The 23,515-nt window shown below is 35.1% G+C and overlaps 1 protein-coding gene across 1 annotated transcript; it reads right to left on the minus strand.

Moving 5' to 3' along the window:
• Positions 1-1,163: 1,163 nt before the first annotated feature.
• LOC110466651 (toll-like receptor 4) lies at positions 1,164-21,003 on the minus strand. The gene is made up of 4 exons (XM_021523291.1): positions 20,463-21,003; positions 6,496-6,657; positions 5,170-5,313; positions 1,164-3,413 (listed from the first exon to the last, which is right to left on the minus strand). Exons 1-4 carry the CDS (start codon positions 20,650-20,652, stop codon positions 2,836-2,838), a joined length of 1,074 nt encoding a protein of 357 aa, XP_021378966.1. The 5' UTR covers positions 20,653-21,003; the 3' UTR covers positions 1,164-2,835.
• Positions 21,004-23,515: the final 2,512 nt, after the last annotated feature.

Below are 23,515 nucleotides of genomic sequence, written 5' to 3' on the forward strand. Positions count from 1 at the left end.
GTGTGTTTCCCTTTGTTATCGCGTGTCTAGGGCGTGTTTCCCTTTGTTATCGCGTGTCTAGGGCTTGTTTTCCTTTGTTATCGCGTGTCTAGGGCTTGTTTCCCTTTGTTATCTCGTGTGTCTAGGGAGTGTTTCCCCTGTTATCGCGTGTCTAGGGCTTGTTTCCCTTTGTTATCGCGTGTCTAGGACTTGTTTCCCTTTGTTATCGCGTGTCTAGGGCTTGTTTCCCTTTGTTATCGCGTGTCTAGGGCTTGTTTCCCTTTGTTATCTCGTGTCTTGGGCTTGTTTCCCTTTGTTATCGCGTGTCTAGGGCTTGTTTCCCTTTGTTATCGCGTGTCTAGGGAGTGTTTTCCTTTGGAATCGTGTGTCTAGGGAGTGTTTCCCCTGTTATCGCGTGTCTAGGGCGTGTTTCCCTTTGTTATCGCGTGTCTAGGGCTTGGTTCCCTTTGTTATCGCGTGTCTAGGGCTTGTTTCCCTTTGCTATCTCGTGTCTTGGGCTTGGCTTGTTTCCCTTTGTAATCGCGTGTCTTTGTTTCCCTTTGTAATCGCGTGTCTAGGGAGTGTTTTCCTTTGGTATCGCGTGTCTAGGGAGTGTTTCCCTTTGTAATCGCGTGTCTAGTGCTTGTTTCCCTTTGTTATCGCGTGTCTAGGCTTGTTTCCCTTTGTTATCGCGTGTTTTGGGCTTGTTTCCCTTTGTTATCGCGTGTCTAGGGCTTGTTTCCCTTTGTAATCGCGTGTCTAGGGAGTGTTTTCCTTTGGTATCGCGTGTCTAGGCTTGTTTCCCTTTGTTATCGCGTGTCTAGGGCGTGTTTCCCTTTGTTATCTCGTGTCTTGGACGTGTTTCCCTTTGTAATCGCGTGTCTTGGGCTTTTTTCCCTTTGTTATCGCGTATCTAGGACTTGTTTCCCTTTGTTATCGCGTGTCTAGGGCTTGTTTCCCTTTGTTATCGCGTGTCTAGGGCGTGTTTCCCTTTGTTATCTCGTGTCTTGGACGTGTTTGCCTTTGTAATCGCGTGTCTAGGGCGTGTTTCCGTTTGTTATTGAGGGTTAAGGGAGCCTTTCCCTTAGTTATTGTGGGATTTAGGACATCTTTCAATTTTTCAATCTTTCAAGGATTACACAAAACTGAAGAAAGAAAATTTAAGTTTCTTTATATAAATCACAACTACAAAAGGAAATCATATACATTTGAAAATTTGTTTACACTTAAAGTCACTTTTCTAACAGTTCACTGACTTAAAAATGTATTCCACAGGTTAACGGATACAAACATCATTTTACGAACATTTAATGAAAATTGATCATTTCGAACAAAAAACATACAAACAATATTGCGGATAATGTGAAATAAATCTCGTTTAAAATTGAAATAAATTAACATTTGATGTCAAACAACAGAGATATCTAAATCGGTATGTCTCATCTCCTGTGCAAAAAAAAGTATTTGAGTAGAAATGAAGACACTATCTGGTTGAAGGTTTATCATAAATACAGTGAAAACGTTAATCAAAACACATTCATTTTAGTGTAGCCTACTTCGTCAAAGAAATTCAGGTTCGGTTTACATGTTTGTATGGTCAATATGCTGCTGTGTCTGGTGGGTATCTATTTACTATAGACTTGTGTTGGGATGCATCTGTGGTAACAGCGACACAGTCTAGGTCAAGAGATATTGACCGAGACGACGTTGAGGTTAATATAACTTCCCAGGTCTATAAAGTCCATAATCGTTATATATTTTGCTGTTTTTATCATTCGACAAGATGGAACGTATATACATGTATATAGACATATTACTTTGAAGCGCCATTACTCTTCTCCACAACTCCCAGCATTCCGATATAACGACTGACTACATATTTAGTAATTTAGCCATTTCATCACTTCCAAATTGTTTTCTGGATTGACGTGATGTTAAGCGCTATACTTATATGAACAAATGCCCAGTTTTATATTAAAAGTATATATATTCATTCAAAATCGGCATTACAAAACCGTATATATCATTCATCGCTCTTTACATATATTGTTAACTGCATAACATATATGCATAGTTATTCGTCCCTGTTTCATGACATGGGATAACCTTCATTGTACCCCAGAAGTAGGTACATGAAACCTTAAATTAATTATCTTTAACAATATAATCAATTAATTTGAACACAAGTGAGTTCTAAGCATACTCGCATCATTTGTTGCTAAGGTAACATATCAGTATGCGATTAATGACGTAGATTGTCTGCAATTATTGTTAGATTCGAGTTTCGAGTTTTATGGTGCGAGTTTTGTCGTGTGTTTTACGTCCTGTTATCAGTTATGATCATTTGAGGACGTTCCAGGTATGGTGGTGTAGAAAACTCCGAGTTTCTGGAGAAAAACCACCGACCTGCGCCTGTAAGCTTCATGTAGTGACTGCCTAACGTAGAGCTCGAAACCGCGGCCTAGCAGTACAATGTAGAGGGTTTGTGATCGTAGATGATGAGACGTTTCAACTACTCAATACTTGGTCGTAGTTGTCTGTATACAATATGTACCATCATGTGTGATAATATGTATTATATTTACATGGGTTGTAGTATTTGACGTACTTCACTCGTTATCTGATCACACATATTGTGATAACCTTAGTGATGCTGTGTTACCAGTACCGTGTTAACTTGCATGTCATGCGAATCATGCAGATTCCAGAACCGTCTAAGGCTACCTGGATCTAACATTATGACACTATATGGCACTTGTTAAACTCTTCATAGGCAAAATATCACTATTTTTTTGAGGTAGAAAGAAATTAAATTGAATCTAACTAATACATTTGTCAGTCATCGACCCTAAATTGTCAATCATCAATGAACGCTTTATTGCACAGTTCGCCATCAATGTTGTTCTTTAAGTTCTTGCTAGCCACCGAAGTCTCCTCTATAATTTTTACGTTGATCTCGCTATTGTCTATTGGAGTGATACCGCCATTTGTGAATGACGTCATTTCCGTTTCCCTTTTATGGTTTGATACACTGACCTCACCATTGACGGATATGGCATTCACGCTGTTATTGTCACTTGTTTTGTTGTTGTTGTCTAAAAGCTTTTGATGTTCCTCTGTTGACCTTGTTTTTGGCATAGATAGAGCCATCCGCTTCCAAAATGTGTTCAATTTCTTTTCTGTAGCGTCCGATCCGGGATATTCGATATATGTAACAGACTTGATGATTTGTCGGAGATTCGGGTCCATAGAACTCATGGAGTCTGAAATATCTTCAAGTAAGACTGGAATAATCCTATGCTTTCGCTTTAACATTTCGTGCTGGGCGACTTGATATTCGAATCGTGTGAATTCACTCTCGATGTACCGGGGTGTCAGGATAAGGATGGTTCGCCGACTGTTGTTGACTGCGTTTATTATATTGTTGGCGATCGCTGAAAGTACAAAGCAACTTTGAAAGTTAATTTCAGCGATAATTGTAAATTAAAGCATCACTGACAATATTTTAAAGGAAGTTTAGTAACAATTGTGAAATTTCAATATCAGCGATAATTTTCAAAGTGAATATCAGACTATTTTGAAAATATATATTAGCGAAAACTAAGAATTCGCATAGATTATTGTGAATATTTTACAATTATAATTTCATCAGATTGGAAATGTCCGTTTATCCAAATCTGTTTTTCTTTGCTAATGTGCCGAATACACAGATATAGAGAATACAAACATCAGGATTCAAAATAACATTTCGAAACAGAACGCGACCTGGAACCTTGGTACTAAGAATACAAAATTGAATAAAAAAATAATATCTAAATAGAAAAAAAAAGAAAGAAAAATGAATAATGAGGGGAATATCTACTCATTACCATGTCAGCTATGTCCATATTCAATTAACTGCAGCATAGTCTTTTTGTGTATTCTTGTTTTCTGCCGTTTTGTTTCGTTCGTATATTCAGTATACTACGACAAAATCAGCAGGTGGTGATTGCTGCATTCAACTGCTGTGTTAATACAAATGTTAACTGGTGCAGTCAACTGCTGTGTTAATACAAATGTTAACTGGTGCAGTCAACTGCTGTTTTAACACAAATGTTAACTGGTGCAGTCAACTGCTGTTTTAACACAAAGGTTAACTGGTGCAGTCAACTGCTGTGTTAACACAAAGGTTAACTGGTGCAGTCAACTGCTGTGTTAACACAAATGTTAACTGGTGCAGTCAACTGCTGTGTTAAGACAAATGTTAACTGGTGCAGTCAACTGCTGTGTTAAGACAAATATTAACTGGTGCAGACAACTGCTGTGTTAACACAAAGGTTAACTGGTGCAGTCAACTGCTGTGTTAACACAAAGGTTAACTGGTGCAGTCAACTGCTGTGTTAACACATATGTTAACTGGTGCAGTCAGTTGTGTCACACCTTATAATTATTATCATTTGCCACCTTATATGAGATGACCTTCATTTCGTCCTAAAATAAAATATGTACCGGTACATTGATATCTGTCTGCTGCCCTCATTCCTGATATAGACGTGTCATACATGTGACAGCATTATCACTATTGTATTAATTGCATGTGTTTTTCGAACGTGACAATTATCAAAGGTAATTATAGAAGATGTGTCTGTCATCATGTCTTAATGAAAACTATCAGACAGACGGTTGTATAAGAGTAATACTGTAATCACTTAATTAATTTAAATTAAGCAGGTTGTCACCCATGCTACATGTAACTGTATTTAATTACTTTAGCTCATATGTAGGTTACATAGGCGTACGATTCTTTGGGAAATACAGAGTGGAGTTTTTGGAGTTTTATAGTTTGATGATAATTTTGATATAAAGAACATTTTGATTATATTTTAGAACTTTTGTTGTTTCTCTAGATAAATCGGGTCTGGAACATTATATAGTTTGCGATTACTTGTGATTGGATGTATGAAATGGCGAGTCTTTTTTATAATGGCTAGGGAATTTTTTATTCGCTAAGCACAGTACGACGTTGCTATGAAAAGTGTAGGTATATTTGTCTACGTCAGTAAAATTGAAATAATAAAATCTAAAGCGAGACGAGAGGAAGAGTGAACTTCAATTTGAACAAACATTATCAAATTACCAACCATTATATACTTAGATGCCAAAGTTTACAGATGAACGTAATAACGAAATGCATATGAAAGCAACACTCACTTTCGCCCGGCAAAAAGTCTCGAAAATGCATACACAAGGTGAAGCCGAGTTCCTTCTCCAATTTCGGGAATAGCGTGTGTAATACAAAATTCTGATCGACGTCTGCAGATTTGTATGAAACGAATGCGTCCCACGTTTTTTCATCTTAAAAATCAAAATACAATTATATAAGATTTGCTTATAAGATAAAACACTATTCTGTTGGAATATCTAACTCCAGGATTCCATTAAAAGCATGATATTTCATTAACTGATGAATAACATTCCGAATGAATGCTATTTATTTGATTGAAAAATTAAATTACAAAACACTTTTGATTTGAAGAATAACATTACAAAAGTATGTTCTTTAATAAATCACATTGCGAAAGGATATACTCAATCAATACTAATAAATTATATTATGAAAGCATATATATTTAAAACTGATGAATTACATTACCAAAGCATGTGATCTATTTAAAAGTTGATCATCGATACCATTGTCATTAACACCTAAAACCACATAGTCTATATCCTTTGTTGATCTAACGAATCGAGTTAATCGAGTGTGGAAGAGAAATATATGAAATATTGGTTTATTTTGTTGTATCACACGTTGAATATAACTAGTGGTATATGATTTCATACCACTTTTGAAGAAACATTTAACACAATAAGACTATTAATATGTAACTAACTTCCTTATACAAAGCAAGGGAGACATGGTGATTGATCATTCACATTGGCAGTCAGTGAAACAGACGGGGCATGGTGGGTCTGCCAGTAATGAGATAGACACACAACAGTAGATAGTTGACAGTCTGATTACAATAGTTTAACTATCAACGCGTGTGTATAAGTATTTCCGCATTGTTGTGTGTTGAAAAACGATGATTTTGTCGTTTTCATTCAATTTTTAAGTGCATGTACATTAAGTAAGTTTTTTATGATTATTGATGAGGATTTATTATAGCTTAAATATGGTTCTATTTACAGTCGGTGTAAAAGAATTCTTCACAACATCTATATTTAACCAGAAATAAATCTTCTTAACGATTCGTGAGACAAATTAATTGTGCATGAAGATATCTCATGAAAATCTATTCAGATTTATGTGATTTACAATAAATTATAAATTACTTCTACTAGTCTTGTTCTTTTAAAGAAAAGCAGTTATCATTTTTTTTAATTATAATGAGAAACAAAACTAATAACCACACCAAAATATATATCAAGAAAAAAATATTGAAACTATTGATTATTTAAGGAAATGTCGAGAATCCGCAGATTAAAAACATAAATAAACTTAAGTGTTAACAGATAATAAATAAAATATCTACTGACCATCGTCTTCGTAAGGCTGAAAATAGTGGACAATCTTCATGATGACGGTGACCCTATTGTGCCACATCCAATAAGGTATAATGACCAGAGCCAGGATAAGTAGTCCAAGCACACCAGCACATACTCCTACCACCCACAGATACCAGGTATCCTTCTTCTGACCTTCAAAGATTAAAACATCCTTGGTTCAGATACCATATATGCATGTTCGTATACATACGTCTTGCCAGAAGTTATTCTGAAGGTCCGTCTTAGTAACTGTAGATAAATCAGGAGCCATTGTGAAGATGATTATCAGAATATTCGAAATACAACTTATTTATATTTCATGGTCAATCAATGTATTCCACATCCACATATTTCACTTCCTTTTCATTTCATTATCACATAATTACATTATGATATGGCAAAATTGTAGTATACTGCTTAACATCACTTTAACTATCCATCACAAAGAGTTGAATATAAACGATGGAGAGCAATGTACACATTTTATAAATGATATTCAACAGAGTAATTAATTTTTAAAAAAACCGTATATAGTTTAGTCCGTTCATCAATAACCTCGATCGTAGGTAATGTACTGTCACATAAACATGTAACAGAAAAATGCAGTTGAATGTAGTGGGTATGCAAATGCACCATCAACTAGCCAGGCGAGGCGTAAGATCCTAAGTAGAGAGCAGAGTTTGAACCATGCTCTGGTCGAGGGAGCAGTTTCGCTTTCCGGGCGCAATTTAGGTCAATTTTTAACTCTTTTTTCTTCTTCTTCAAAATAGCCATAGCAAACTGATCTCTCTTCCGAATCAATTTAATTATTATGTTCAAACTGTGAAGAATGATACAATAAAGATCATTTGGAGAAAGGCATTGGGAAGTGGTTCCTTTTCGTTAAAGAGAAACACAAATGAATGTAACATAAAAATACAACTATTCTAAGGTTATTCTTAATAAGTCAAGTGTCAAATTGGATATCGATAATTAACATACAGTATTGATAATCAGGTCACATCAGCTGAGAAATAACTGGACAAACAACTTCCACCTGATTTTCATGGTGGTATACCAAACAGTGGGTTTATCAAAAAGTGAATACCAGCAGATATGCAGGTATGCAAATATTAAATTGTAAACCTGAATTAATCACGGCTCTTTGAATTGTGTAACAATTATACTGTACACTTATTATTTGGCTGTTCGTTTTATGTATCAAAATTAAAAACAATAGGTCTAGAGAGGGTAAATCCTGTAGTCAGAAGTTAAATGAAACGTTCAACATAATATCTCTTAGACTGTTTTTCATACAACACCTTAAGGGATACATGCATAAATGGGGAAGACGGGTTAGTTGTAGTTGAGTATGATTGGGGTTTTGTTGGGTATTGCACAATATACCATGTCCAAGGTAACCTATCCTCAACCATTATCTATTGATTTATTGTTTTTGTAGATTATTTTTATCATGGGTAACTTTAAAAATAGCATGTTGCATCCACAAACACTTATGGATACTTTAATACTATTTTCAAAAAACACTGATCTAACACATTTTTAAAACCAACATTTTGGAAATACTTTATTGAAAAGCATCATGTTCTCATCAATTGGTATCAAGACCATATATGCTTACTGTGCAAAGAATAGTATATACAGTAAAGGATTGGGTCAAACACATGTTCAAGCTGTCGCCGTAATAAACGGCGTGTTACCTAATGTTTGTAATACAGAATATTGTACTCAACAGAGCATAAACTATCAGTGGTACACTGACAATAAGGGGTACTTTGTATGCATGATACCATCACAGTCATTACCAGCGCAAGTATTAATGAAGTTATGTAATGTTATCATTCATTATAGTGATAACACGTATAACCAATCTAGGATGTGAAATGTTGAACGATTTTTTTTTTTTTTTTTTTTTATCGACATAAACAGTTATGGTTGTAATCAAAAGGAATAAAAGACATGCGTCTTTTTAACCAATGCATAACCTACCCAGGGTTTCCTTCCTGGTATATTTCAGTATCCTGTACATCGCATTGAAATTATATACAAAATTGTGTATTGTACTAGGATAACATAGAGACTTTATGGACGAATTTTCATCAAACGATCATCCTTAAAATAGAATAGAATATATGTTTACGAAAGCTTATCCCTTGTATACATGTATTAGCAAAAGTGTAGCATTACTAACCTCCATTGAGGTCTAAACAATGATTTATCAACCTAAGGAATATCATATTTCTCACTGCCGGATGCGGGGAAAATCATTATCTTTTTAAGGTTGATTAATAATTTCTTCTACCTGAATGAAGCTTAATAAATTGCTTTCTTATTTATCAATTTACATATGAAAGTATTTCTTATAAAAAAAAAGTAAGATTACTCATACGACAGTGGCAGTCTTAATATGAACAAATCCTGCAAAATAGAACATTTTAACTCCGATTTATAGGTTATTAAATAAAACGATGTTATATCCACTTCTGGGTTGTCTGAGATCGCTATTATACATCGTATCAAGGTCAGTAAAGCAAGCGCCAGTCAACCACTTTTCAAGAAAAACTTGTAAGTCATATAATATATATTTAACCACGTAACTACCGTGTTATTCAGAGAAAATACCCATTTCATATTTTTTGCTTATTTACTCATGTTACTTGATATGTTACAATGTGATGAAAAAATAAGAAATGACGTCATATACTTTCTGATTATATTAAGACCTAAAACGAAATGAAGATTAAAGATTATATTTGACTTCAAATTTCGCTAATAGTTACGATCGTGTGATAAAGGATAAAAATGATGTCCACTTCGTGGGATTCATGCAACTCGTCACGATTGTTTTTGTTTTAGCTCGTAACAATGCAAGTCGTATATGATCCCTATATATAAATACCTGTCGTTGCATTAACTGTTGGAGGAATTCCACAAGAAGGGCCAGTGTAGCCATCGTAACATTTACAATATACAGGACTGTCCTTTAATTTATGACAATCTCCGTGTTCACAATTCAAATGGCAACATTGTTTGTCACATTCTAGTCCATAAGCTCCTTCATCGCAAGTACAATTATGATGAATAAGATCATCCTGAATCGACTTCATACATATACCGTATAAACAGGTGAGTTTGTCTCGCACACAGACCCGTTGTTCCAGGGGTCTTAGTGTGTAGTTGACGGAACAAGAATGGTTCATAGAGAAATTGGCCGTATCTGACGCCATGGTCGTATCTTGCATCAGTAAAGGTTCTGAGGCATAATCACATTGTGGGCCGGTAAAGGTATAATCACACTTACAGTACTCTGTACGATTTGGGAATATAGCACATTTCCCATGCAAACAATTCAGACAGCATTTTGACTCGCAACTTTCGCCATATGAACCTTTATCGCATGAGCAGCTTAATTCCAGAAAACCTTCATGTTCTTCTGTTTCACAGCGACCGTATAAGCATGTTAGGTATTTATTGCACTGCCTCTTATCTAAGGATCTCATGGTATAGTTTGAATAACAAGCATTGATCCCTTGATTTTCTGTATCCAATGAAGGACTGTCTGTAGTTTCGAGTCGTGGTGTTGTCTTTGTTTCTCTCTCATTTTCACAAAGCGTGCCATAGTAGCCTACATTACACTTGCAATACTCTGCTCCATCTGGGTACACCTTACATTTACCGTGTTCACATTTAAGACAACACTTAATGTCACACTCTGATCCAACAGCTCCTTTGTCGCACAGACAGCTTACCTCAACTAAACCCATTTGTTCTATTATTTCGCAAATGCCAAATTCACAACTGAGATGTGGTATATTTTCACATTGTCTTTCCTGTTGGGGTCGCAATGTGTAATTGGAAGAACACACATTTTCGTTTCGATATCCACCTGAAGACGCATTGTCCGCTGTTTTTACCTGGCGTTTGACTCTTTGGGGAGGGTCCGTAGAGTTTATAATTGATATACGGATGAGAGCAAGCAAAACACACAACCACCCTGAATACACGACAGGATATGTCTTGACATTCATCATCATTTTGGAGCCAAGATATAAGATGAATCCTTTTTACATTAGCCCTGTAGAAATCAAATTTTAATACCGGAATGGATTACATTTATTTCGCGATAAAAGAACATCCGTGGTATGCGTTACTACTTACAACATATTTGTATTTAAATAAGTAATGGACATTACTAAACTACTGGTTTTGAATATGGTCAGGTCTCTGAAATCCTCACCAAAGTAGACAAAATATGCCACTCCTTGTCAAAAGTGATAAATCTGATGCAATCGTGATTTATCCTGCGATAAAACACCGTCATTTGTTACATTCTCGAATACGTTCGAATGACACGAGCACATCCCATTGGACTAGACCGTAAAACTGTTCTGTTCTGTTTCCTAGCTGAAGAACTACGATGATAATCGGAGACCCAACATCAGTTAACTGGTGAAGACATAAACCGAGGATTACCTGCCTTAATCCGTACCCTCATTGGTTGATTCTTTAGTCAGGTGTTACACCATTACGGCCAACAGGCGTTAAACTTTCCCGATTGATGACTGAGAGTTTTATGCACATATATCGTTCGACAACAAATTACTGTGTTATTAAATTAAGCCTTGTTCGTTTAACCTATAGTTTTCTCGAAACATTTGATTTTTTCATTCTCAAATCATCAATTATTGTTAAAGCTTTTAAGTCAACATCATATTTGGAATCAAATTACGTTGTGCTATATATAACGATTTGTATGAATCATGGAAGTCTCAGATATACGTCTTTTTGAGTTAAAGTTCATTAAGCTAGCAAAGCTTTGAGAAATGGGTCTTTATAGGTTCACGTGTCTATACCTTGTTAGCTTAACAAACATATCAGTAGAATTCGTATCGCTGATTTTTTTGAAATATTATATTTTGTTTAAGAAACAAGGATGTTTTGCTAGCACTGTCAATAAATAAACACTAGGAATAATTTAATTTATATTTAAAACGTTCACAAAAGAAATGAAGCACCTCTTACTAATGTTTTTGTTAAGCTTTTGATGCTTGCAGCAACAGAATCTTAGTAATTTGTCATTACAACATCAGTGAAGGGATATATGAACGTAAAGTAACATAAAGATATTTCATTATCAGAATGCAAACATTTATCTGTTTGTGTCATGCTGGCCGGCTGCTGTTAAATGACAAGAGGACGTTATTTAGTTTGAGCCATGCTCCCGATGGACTCGATACACCGACAGGCTAAACACGCTTAATGTCTGCAATCAGGCGTACCGTTATACATATACATAGCACAGAAATCTCTCTATAATTTACTTTAAAAGGCACACAATGTCAGCTTTACATAAATTTTAACATAAAAGACTTAACAAACAAAAATTAAAGAAGACTTCTCTATTCCAAGAATTTCTCCCAAAGGGTATGTTTTTATCTATCGAAGCGCACCGTAAAAGCAGAAAAGAATGCAAAACAATACGATGACGACGCAGGGAACATGAAATATGACGTCACAATCATCTTTCGATTGGAAAGGCCATGCCCAAATCGGATTGTCAAAAACTTTACAAATGCTAGTAACCCATGTTTCGTACGTTTTATTGATACCTGACAGTACGCCAGAAACAAATCTCAGCTCACCTTTAGCCGACCATACTATGAATGTATCCGGACAGGATGGAAAGGGTTCAAGCCGCTTGCTTCAAGAGCATCAAACCTCGAGTTAAGATTTCTCTTTGATATACTCACGGTAGGGGAAATATTAACGAGCCATAAACAAGAGGAAGGCATAAAGCTATGAATACCCACAATAATCGGGAACAAAGCATGTGTTCTGTAATGAAAACTCAAACGTCACACCACGCCATACCTGTCATCTTGTTTCTTTTCTTTCTTAGAAATTACGTTTGCCACAAACGATCCAAACAATTTGCAAGGATAAATAGAGTTTAAATATATGTGTATATTTTCTTTGTGAAGTTAAGCGATTGTCGTCTGGTATTTATATGTGAACTAATTATTTGGAGTTAAATATTGTTAAGAATACAAACAAAGCACCTTCCTACCTGAGCAATAGAAGGTTTTATAGTGAAAACTGAGGGAAACAAATAAGAATATCAACTGTAACTTGATCATTGAAAAACCAAAATTTACCTGGCCTCATCGATGTTTGACACGCATTTGAAATTAAGTTTTTCAACGGATCAACTTCAAGCCTTTTTAAGCAAAATTAACGATACAACACCTTAGTTCCTATGCCCTTAGAATAATCCCCCCATTTACATGTTCTTGGTCTGCTACCCAATACAATATATGGTCCAACTGAACACGTGGAAAAGGCGATCCGAATGTTATCCGTAATTCAAAGATACGAGAGTTGTCCATAAAAGGTCTAAAGTATCATGAAACTTCCAGTAGAAACTAGAATTTGTTTTTAGGGTACTGATGACTAGCCTATGCTAGACTATAGGGAAATTTGGGTCCTGCTGAATTGGATTCACTTCCTTGTTGCTAAAACCTATCAGGTCCATCAATCAAAAAAGATTAAAAAGCTTGAAATAAAATAATCAAAACAAAACAAAAACAACCAATATCAAACCACACTCAAAGGTCTGCATGTTAAGTAATTGTTTGTGTCAACAGTCAGAGCACTAAGTATTACACTAAGGAAACCCTTCCTATACATACTCCAGAAAGACGGAATGCTAGCTAAACCTGTATCAGTATTACAAGGACTCGGACATGCTTTGTTTGAGTTTAATTCAGAATCCTTATAAACAACGTTCAAAGCCATTATCTAACTTCTTATTACAATTTACTATGAAATCAGGGTTACAGTATAATTGGACTGCATCACTGTTTTACCATAATTTAAGAAATTCAGAAGATTAATGCCCAATTCTGAGCATCCTGCCCTTAATTGTCTCTTTCATTTTGAAAATTGATATAATACAAGGATTGTAAACTATGTTTGGCATTCCTTTCGGGAAACACGAACGTGTAAAATCGCAAGGGACGAAATCGAGACATTTACCAATAACTTTGTTGCGTTATGATAAGATTTTCCCGCAGATTGTAGGTATTCCTAAGGAAAAACTCATTTCTGTCCTAATTTGTTTGTTTTCATTTGAAACTGAATTTATTGATGAGCTTATCAGGACTCGTAACAGAAGCCTAGCCAAGTCTTTCACCTTCACCTTCGAATATATCGACAATTGGTCGTTTTTGATAACAAACTATCCATTGACTACGTCGATCGCCTATATCCATCACTTGACACTGTGTACTGTTCTACAACAGCCTCTGTCCTTCAATTTTCTTATCATGAACTTTCCGTTTCTTGACAGTAACATTCCTGCTTCCCTACGCAGCTCAGTATTCAAAGGCTGGCATCGAATATCGTAATCTTCGTGATATATGTCGATTGCTGACAGATACAATTACATCACAGGTTTTCAAGAAATGCGGTTTGATGGTTTTTCTTTGATATTACGATCGATTTTCTAAGTATGGTTATTCATGTTTTTAATTTTATTACATCAGTTGTATTTCAGTTTACATTGTAGGTATCATCGATAAAGTAGAAGACACTTACTTTGCCAGGACACCTGTTCTTATTATCCTCATAGCTTCCCCCATTGCAATCCATGTTTATCCGAGGTAGTTTTTCTCGATACTTCGGTATTCTCGTGTTGTTTTTTTAGGATATGACATTACGTCTATTTCCATAGCTAGTGTCGTCGTGCGCTCACCTTTCCGGAACAAAATTGGTCTTATTCTCCTCTTGCTTTTCAATAGTTTCCATATAAATCATTCCTTTGTTCATATTAGCACTTTTTCCACTCGAATTTGAGTTGATTAAGGTTTTGTTAACACTTCGATAAACTCGAGTTTATTCATTTTGTTTTCAACTCAAGGATTTTTTTCTCTTCATATTTGTGATTTGAAACATTAATGGTATTAATTAAAACAAGTCACAACCATACTGTTTACTACCTATATAACAAAGATATAAAGATCATCTAACTTTGATAGTGTAGTGCTAGAATGGTGGCAAGATGAAGGTGAAAAACAAGAGTACGCATAATTAAGATTGACTAAACAGCGTGCTGAGATTGCTCTTGTATAATTATCTAAACACAAAATGAAATAAGGAACGTGCGAACGATCCATGTACAAGACAAAGCTGTTTCATTGGGTAAAGCTTTCCATATCTCGTAAACAGTTCTCGTAATACATTTTAAATAAGATCAGTAATAGTTACATCAGCGCGAGTTTATTGATTTTAACCTACCATTAAATGCTCAGGTCATTTAAGACCGGATCCTTTTGTTTATTATTCCCAGTTAATTTATCATTGTAGGCGATCGTCAGAGACGAGTGTTTACAGTGGCAGTGTGTCAAGAACGCACATCTGTTACGTGTGAATTTCGTCAGTGATTTGAGTTAGTATTACAACAGTGAAATGTTTTATAGTTAACCAGGGATACGTGTTTGTATTACACCAGTGATACGTGTCTGCATTACATCAGTGATATGTGTTTGTATTACACCAGTGATATGTGTTGTATTACACAAGGAATATGTGTTAGTATTACACCAGGGATACGTGTTTGTATTACACCAGTGATATGTTTTGTATTACATCAGTGATATGTGTTATTAATACACCAGTTATAAGTGTTAGTATTACACCAGGTATATGTGTTGTATTACACCTGGTATATGTGTTAGTATTACACCAGTTAGATGTGTTTGTATTACACCAGTGATATGTGTTTGTATTACATCAGTGATATGTGTTTGTATTACACCAGTGATACAGTGTATGTGTTTGAATTACACCAGGGATACGTATTTGTATTAACACCTGTGATACGTGTTTGTATTACATCAGGGATATGTGTTAGTATTACACCAGTGATATGTGTTTGTATTACAGCAGGGATACGTGTTTGTATTACATCAGTGATATGTGTTTGTATTACACAAGTGATATGTGTTAGTATTACACCAGTTATATGTGTTTGTATTACACCAGTGATATGTGTTTGTATTACACAAGAGATATGTGTTTGTATTACACCAGTGATAAGTGTTTGTATTACATCAGTGATATGTGTTTGTATTACACCAGTGATATGTGTTAGTATTACACAAGGGATATGTGTTTGTATTACACCAGTGATAAGTTTTTGTATTACTTCAGTGATATGTGTTTGTATTACATCAGTGATATGTGTTAGTATTACACCAGTGATATGTGTTTGTATTACATCAGTGATATGTGTTTGTATTACACCAGTTATATGTGTTTGTATTACACCTGGGATACGTGTTTGTATTACATCAGTGATATGTGTTAGTATTACACCAGTGATATGTGTTTGTATTACATCATTGATATCTGTTTGTATTACATCAGTGATATGTGTTTGTATTACACCGGTGATATGTGTTTGTATTACACCAGTGATACGTGTTTGTATTACATCAGTGATATGTGTCTGTATTACACAAGTGATATGTGTTTGTATTACATCAGTGATATGTATTACACCAGTGATATGTGTTTGTATAACATCAGTGATATGTGTTTGTATACACCAGGGATACGTGTTTATATAACATCAGGGATATGTGTTTGTATTACATCAGTGATATGTGTTAGTATTACACTAGTTATATGTGTTAGTATTACACCAGTGATCTGTGTTGTATTACACTAGGGGTATGTGTTAGTATTACACCAGGGATATGTGTTTGTATTACACCGGTGATATGTGTTTGTATTACACCAGTGATACGTGTTTGTATTACATCAGTGATATGAGTTAGTATTACACCAGTGATATGTGTTTGTATTAAATCAGTTATATGTGTTTGTATTACACCAGGGATATGTGTTTGTATTACACCGGTGATATGTGTTTGTATTCCACCAGTGATACGTGTTTGTATTACATCAGTGATATGAGTTAGTATTACACCAGTGATATGTGTTTGTATTACACCAGGGATATGTGTTTGTATAACATCAGTGATATGTGTTTGTATTACACCAGGGATACGTGTTTCTATAACATCAGTGATATGTGTTTGTATTACATCATTGATATCACTGGTGTAATACTAACACATATCACTGATGTAATACAAACATCAGTGATATGTGTTTGTATTACACCGGTGATATGTGTTTGTATTACACCAGTGATATGCGTTTGTATTACACCAGGGATACGTGTTTGTATAACATCAGTGATATGTGTTTGTATTACATCAGTGATATGTGTTAGTATTACACTAGTTATATGTGTTAGTATTACACCAGTGATATGTGTTGTATTACACTAGGGATATGTGTTAGTATTACACCAGGGATATGTGTTAGTATTACACCAGAGATATGTGTTTGTATTACACCAGTGATATGTGTTTGCATTACACCAGTGATATGTGTTAGTATTACACCAGTGATATGTGTTGGTATTACATCAGTTATATGTGTTTGTATTACACCAATGTGTTAGTATTACACTAGTGATATGTGTTTGTATTACTGTTAGTATTACACCAGGTATATGTGTTTGTATTACACCTGGGATACGTGTTTGTATTACATCAGTGATATGTGTTTGTATTACATAAGTTATATGTGTTTGTATTACACCTGGGATACGTGTTTGTATTACATCAGTGATATTTGTTTGTATTACATCAGTGATATTTGTTTGTATTACACCAGTGATTTGTATAACATCAGTGATATGTTTTTGTTTTACATCTGTGATATGTTTGTTTATTTCTTCAGTGATATGTGTTTGTATTACACAAGTGATATGTGTTTGTATTACTGTTAGTATTACACCAGGTATATGTGTTTGTATTACACCAGGGATATGTGTTAGTATTACACCAGTGATCTGTGTTGTATTACACTAGGGGTATGTGTTAGTATTACACCAGTGATATGTGTTAGCATTACACCAGTGATATGTGTTAGCATTACACCAGGGATATGTGTTAGTATTACACCAGGGATATGAGTTTGTATTACACCAGTGATATGCGTTAGTATTACACCAGTGATATGTGTTTGCATTACGCCAGTGATATGTGTTAGTATTACTCCATGGATACGTGTTTGTATTAACACCAGTGATATGTGCTTGTATTACACCAGTGATATGCCTTTGTATTACACCAGTGATATGTGTTTGCATTACGCCAGTGATATGTGTTAGTATTACTCCATGGATACGTGTTTGTATTAACACCAGTGATATGTGTTTGTATAACACCAGTGATATGTGTTTGTATTACAACAGGGATACGTGTTTGTATAACATCAGTGATATGTTTTTGTTTTACATCTGTGATATGTTTGTTTATTTCTTCAGTGACATGTGTTTGTATTACAGCAGTGATATGTGTTTGTATAACACCAGTGATATGTGTTTGTATTACTGTTAGTATTACACCAGGTATATGTGTTTGTATTACACCAGGGATACATGTTTGTATTAACACCAGTGATATGTGTTTGTATTACTGTTAGTATTACACCAGGTATATGTGTTTGTATTACACCAGTTATATGGGTTTGTATTACACCAGTGATACAGTGTATGTGTTTGAATTACACCAGGGATACGTATTTGTATTAACACCTGTGATACGTGTTTGTATTACATCAGTGATCTGTGTTTGTATTACATCATTGATATGTGTTTGTATTACACAGCAGGGATACGTGTTTGTATTACATCAGTGATATGTGTTAGTATTACCCCAGTGATATGTGTTTGTATTACAGCAGGGATACGTGTTTGTATTAACACCAGTGATATGTGTTTGTATTACTGTTAGTATTACACCAGGTATATGTGTTTGTATTACACCAATGTGTTAGTATTACACTAGTTATATGGGTTAGTATTACACCAGTGATATGTGTTTGTATTACACCAGGGATACGTGTTTGTATAACATCAGTGATATGTTTTTGTTTTACATCAGTGATATGTTTGTTTATTTCTTCAGTGATATGTGTTTGTATTACAGCAGTGATATGTGTTTGTATTACACCAGTGATATGTGTTAGTATTACACCAGGGATACGTGTTTGTATTAACACCAGTGATATGTGTTTGTATTACACCAGTGATACGTGTTTGTATTACACCAGGGATATGTTTTTGTATTACATCAGTGATATGTGTTAGTATTACACCAGTGATATGTGTTTGTATTACACCAGGGATGCGTGTTTGTATAACCTCAGTTATATGTGTTTGTATTAACACCAGTGATATGTGTTTGTATTACACCAGTGATATGTGTTTGTATTACACCCGGGATACGTGTTTGTATAACATCAGTGATATGTGTTTGTATTAACACCAGTGATATGTGTTTGTATTACACCAGTGATACAGTGTATGTGTTTGTATAACACCGGTGATATGTATGAGTCTGTATTACATCAATGCTATGTGTGTTCTATACCGATTACGTGACAATAATGAATTTGTGATAATGTCACTCTCTCATTGTCTCTAATATTTGTTTTTATTTTTGTTTATTAATACATTCTTCGCAAAGAAATTATTTGGATAAATGTGGTAAATCGATATTGGTGTCATATTTGAGTACACTTTCAAATGTTCTCATACATTAACGTGTAGATACACACCTCTCGATATTACAAGTGTGACATAATATACAAAACGAACAAGTTATACAGTGTTTTGTATAAAGTTAATCCTGTCTTTGTAAATGACACGCCGCAGGTGAAGACACAAGTGTCCATGTTCACCTACCAAGGTGAATGACATCTATATGCACTAGATTAATGAGGCAGTTTCTAAATAGTTGTTTTTGCAACATGATATCTTATTACAATGCATGTATTCTTATCTTATTAAAATATCCTCTATTGACTAGACTCAAAATGGAAACACCTTGTATGTAACAAGCATTCCATGCATGCAGAATCAGCATAGAATATACAGATGTTCACCAAAGGAAATTATACAGAACGAAATAAGGTTTGTCTAAACTTAATTACGTTCCCTTTAATCGGTAATGGTTTTAAGACACCCAAAGGACAAATTCTGAATTCAAAGTCGAAAGAAAAAGTTACAAAAAAGATCTGAAAAAACAAGAAATAATTTTATTCATTTAAATAAATAAATAGAATAAATAAGATAACATTTTGAAAAAAAAAAAAAAGTAATAACATTCCAACAAAACAAGCTAGAGATGTTCCTTTCTCACTTGTGGAACCCATCACGATGTATCATTCAAAATTTAAAAAAGTATGTAGATCACTAACTATGTAGGCGATATTGGGCAAGATTCTGATCATGATGAGCAATGACGTTGCTTTGTTGGAGCCTGATGGACAATTAAATTGCATTGTTGGAAATTGAATGTTGGTAACTTTGGAATGATATCTTTAAAACCCCTGGTCAAATACTTCAATGGTCAATAAGAGAGAGCCAACTATCTAGAAAAATCCCGATATTTAAAAACAAGTTCTGGAATTGTGACTCAACTATTAATTGTAAACTCCACAAACAGGAAAGGCTGGTTTGGAACTGTTGATGAAAAGGAAAATTACCGAGCATGTAATTGAAGCCATCACGGTTTATCATAAAGTTTCGTATCAATGTCATCGTTGTGTAAACGTCAAGAATATGAAACAGAAGAAGACGAGTCCTATGGTATATTGATTTCAAATTTTGAATGATAAGTGGAATGCAAATATTATAACAGTCTCAACACATCCGAAGGTGCAGTTAAATAATTCAGCAATGATCTTACCTTATTTCTGTAACACTCGTTATTAATTGGCTGAATAGAGAAGATGCAAAGCTTAACACAAGATAAAAATGTATGTCGTGAAAAAAGGGGTTCTGTGGTTATACTATGGCTTAGGAGGTTACTTACCTTCTATAATTATCTTTCTTTCGCAGAACTGGCCCTCGTAGTCGTACTCACAATAACAGTACTCAGGGCCATTTATATACTGTCTGCATTTCCCATGCTCTGCACACTGAAGACAGCACTGATTCTGACACAGGTCCCCTATTCCACCTTCGTCACACTCACATTCAAGTTGAAGGCCACCTCCATTCATTATTGGACTTTTGCATTGTCCATAGATGCAGACAAAATTTATGAGGCACTCGCGTAGATGTAAAGGCCTAATGGTGTAATTTGGGAAACAAGCATTCTCCTTCCGAAATTCATCACTCCAACTGTCGATCAGCGTCCTTTCGCACAACGCCCCATAATATCCGGTTTGACATTTGCAATATTCACCACCTTGAACGTTCTTTTGACATGTACCATTACGTAAACATTGCAAACGACAGCAATTCTTTTCACACAATCCACTACTTTCAGTGCTATTCGCACAATCACATTTGTTGATGACACCTGGAATTACTTCTGGTGTGATTTCCGTTGTCGTAGCAGCTAGCTGTTGGATTTCGGTTTTCGGTTTAAAACAATAAAATGTTCCGTTCACCAACATACATTTCGTGTCAAGAGGGCATTGCAGAGGACATTTTAAATGCTCACAAAAAGCCCCTGTCCACCCGTAATCACATGCACATTTAAATCCGAAATTCTTGTCACAATAGCCATGGATACATTCGAATCCCTCGATACATTCACGTTCCTCTTGGGGTCGTAACGTTGTACTAGGTATGCTTTGGTTGACGGTGATAACAGGAGGGGAAGGTGACGTTGACATCGGTACGGTGAACGGAAGGGTACTGAGAGGAATAAGGTGACTACATTTTGGTCCTGTATACTGTGGTGCACAAAAACATTTAAACATACACGTTGTCAAGTTGAGAAAACACGTCCCTGAATTCTTACAATAATTGTCTATATTTAAACACGGATCAAACAAACAGCTTGCTCCTTCTGGTTTTGTACCTCCGAAGAAGTCCTGCCTCCTCACTCTCTGAAGCTCTGATGCATTATTTCCTCTTGCCACAAGAAGAAGAAATAAAACACTTATATAATTAATTAGAAATGGCAATAGCCAACCGCACCAAACACATTTAATCATCATACTTCCTTTACAAATTCGCATAGTAACTGTATTATTTAACTGAGATGTACTTCTTCGTGTAACAATATAAGTTGCCGAAATGATTATTTCTATGTTATCAAAAGTCCTCGGTGTTAATATCACGTCGTTGAAAAATGTGTACGTGAAAAAAGTTTCTCTGCGAGTACTCCATGTCATAAGAACCTTCTGCTGGTTAACACACACGCATTAAGTAAATTTTGTAAGAATTACATCCATCTGAAAGATAACACACACACACAAACACATTTGTAAATCCAATGGGGAATATTAAACATTTCGGTAGTAACAGAAGTCTCCTTATTCTACAACGGAACATCACCTGTCATTGAATATCATGCTGAATATCTCACCAGGCACATCAGTTAATGTCTGTGGCTGAGCGTAAGCGATAGCTGTGTTAATGTAATTACTACAACACCAACTCATTCATATAGACAAAGGCGGATACAAATAAGGCGATTTCCTCATGGATTGGATGTCGAAGTCATGTGTCAGTTCGCGATGCAGGTCATTGAAACGCGTTGAGAATGTAACAGTATATAGGTCCGATCTCTACGTCTTAATGACCGTTAATCATTTCCGTGTCCTAGTGATGGATTATGTGAACGTGGAAATGAAAACTTCTTTTCACCGTTAGGTTCTATTTACCTGCGCGAGCAGTGTCCTTTGGCCCACATAAACCTCACTCCTAGTGCTTTCCTGGTCAGCCAAGGAATATAAATGACCAGTGGTGACAATACATAGAAGAAATGTCCCCCATATATCATATATTATGTAGGTGGTCATGGTGTGTTCATACAACAAAATACACATGGAGGTATTCAACTACAGGCTAGGAGCATACATTACTTGATGTAAGAACCGTTAGAAAATATAATATGGTGATCAAATAAATATCTGTCATATCATTGAAATCGAAAAACAAATATTAAAAAAATAAACATCATTACGAACGTGAGAAGTCATTAACTTGGAAACACATTATTTACAAGGTACTAACTGTTTACAAGTGCTTACTTTGTATATTAAAGACATTATTGCTATGTCAGATTTATTTGCAATATTAAGACAGAATTGAAGAAGTACCCGAGGGTGTTGAGTGCTTCTGAAGAATGACCCTAGGGTTTTGAGTGCACCGTTTGAATGGAGGAGATGATTCGATCACAATTAATGGTAATGTTTACTCCATAAACCACCAGACCGAAATAACACACAGAGATATTGCGATAGTGCTGACGTCAAATCTGGCCCACTAACGAATACACAGGCGAGATAAAGCTTTACAAAAGGCGTAAGACCACGCAAGGATGTCCTCAGTACCTGTCTTATACTGTCACCATCTGTATAAATCTCGATTTCTACATGTGGAAAAGAAACGTATCTTCCTCAATTAAGTTGTGAGAGAATTCAACAAAGGTTCAATTATTAGAATGGGGAACTTTTATTGAGGTTTATTATTATACATTAAAATTGAGAGAGAACAAATAAATAAAACCGTAATAATAAAAAAAAATCAATTAACTAATTGGAATACAAAACAAAAAAATAAAACCATGAACAGTGATCTAACTCCTTGATAAAACAAATTGAAAATATGTAAAATTCTCCGTTACGCATTTAACAATTTTTGTTATACGCGTTTAATTGAATATATTTTATTGATTAAACAATCAGTCAGACTGAGCAACAGACAACGGGTGAATTATATGTTATATATAATGGACATGCAAGAAATGCCACTGTTAGTTTACACAATTGTATACCTACGTTTATTATATATAGGTAGGAGATAGCAATGTATTAATGTTTGTGTCAGGTTGTGATTTATGTTATTGATGTGACTGTTGAAGTCTTTGACACATTTTTGTCTTAGAGAGTAACGCATATTAAGAAT

This window comes from Mizuhopecten yessoensis, unplaced genomic scaffold, assembly GCF_002113885.1.
Source record: "Mizuhopecten yessoensis strain PY_sf001 unplaced genomic scaffold, ASM211388v2 scaffold11139, whole genome shotgun sequence".
In the NCBI taxonomy this organism is placed as follows: domain Eukaryota; kingdom Metazoa; phylum Mollusca; class Bivalvia; order Pectinida; family Pectinidae; genus Mizuhopecten; species Mizuhopecten yessoensis.

Coding starts and splice junctions, on each gene's coding strand:
- LOC110466651 (XM_021523291.1), bottom strand. CDS start 20,652: ATGAATGGAGGTGGCCTTCAACTTGAATGTGAGTGTGACGAAGGTGGA. Junction 5,314..6,495: donor TCAGCCTTACGAAGACGATG/GTCAGTAGATAT, acceptor TTGATTTTTAAG/ATGAAAAAACGTGGGACGCA. Junction 3,414..5,169: donor AGACTTTTTGCCGGGCGAAA/GTGAGTGTTGCT, acceptor TTGTACTTTCAG/CGATCGCCAACAATATAATA.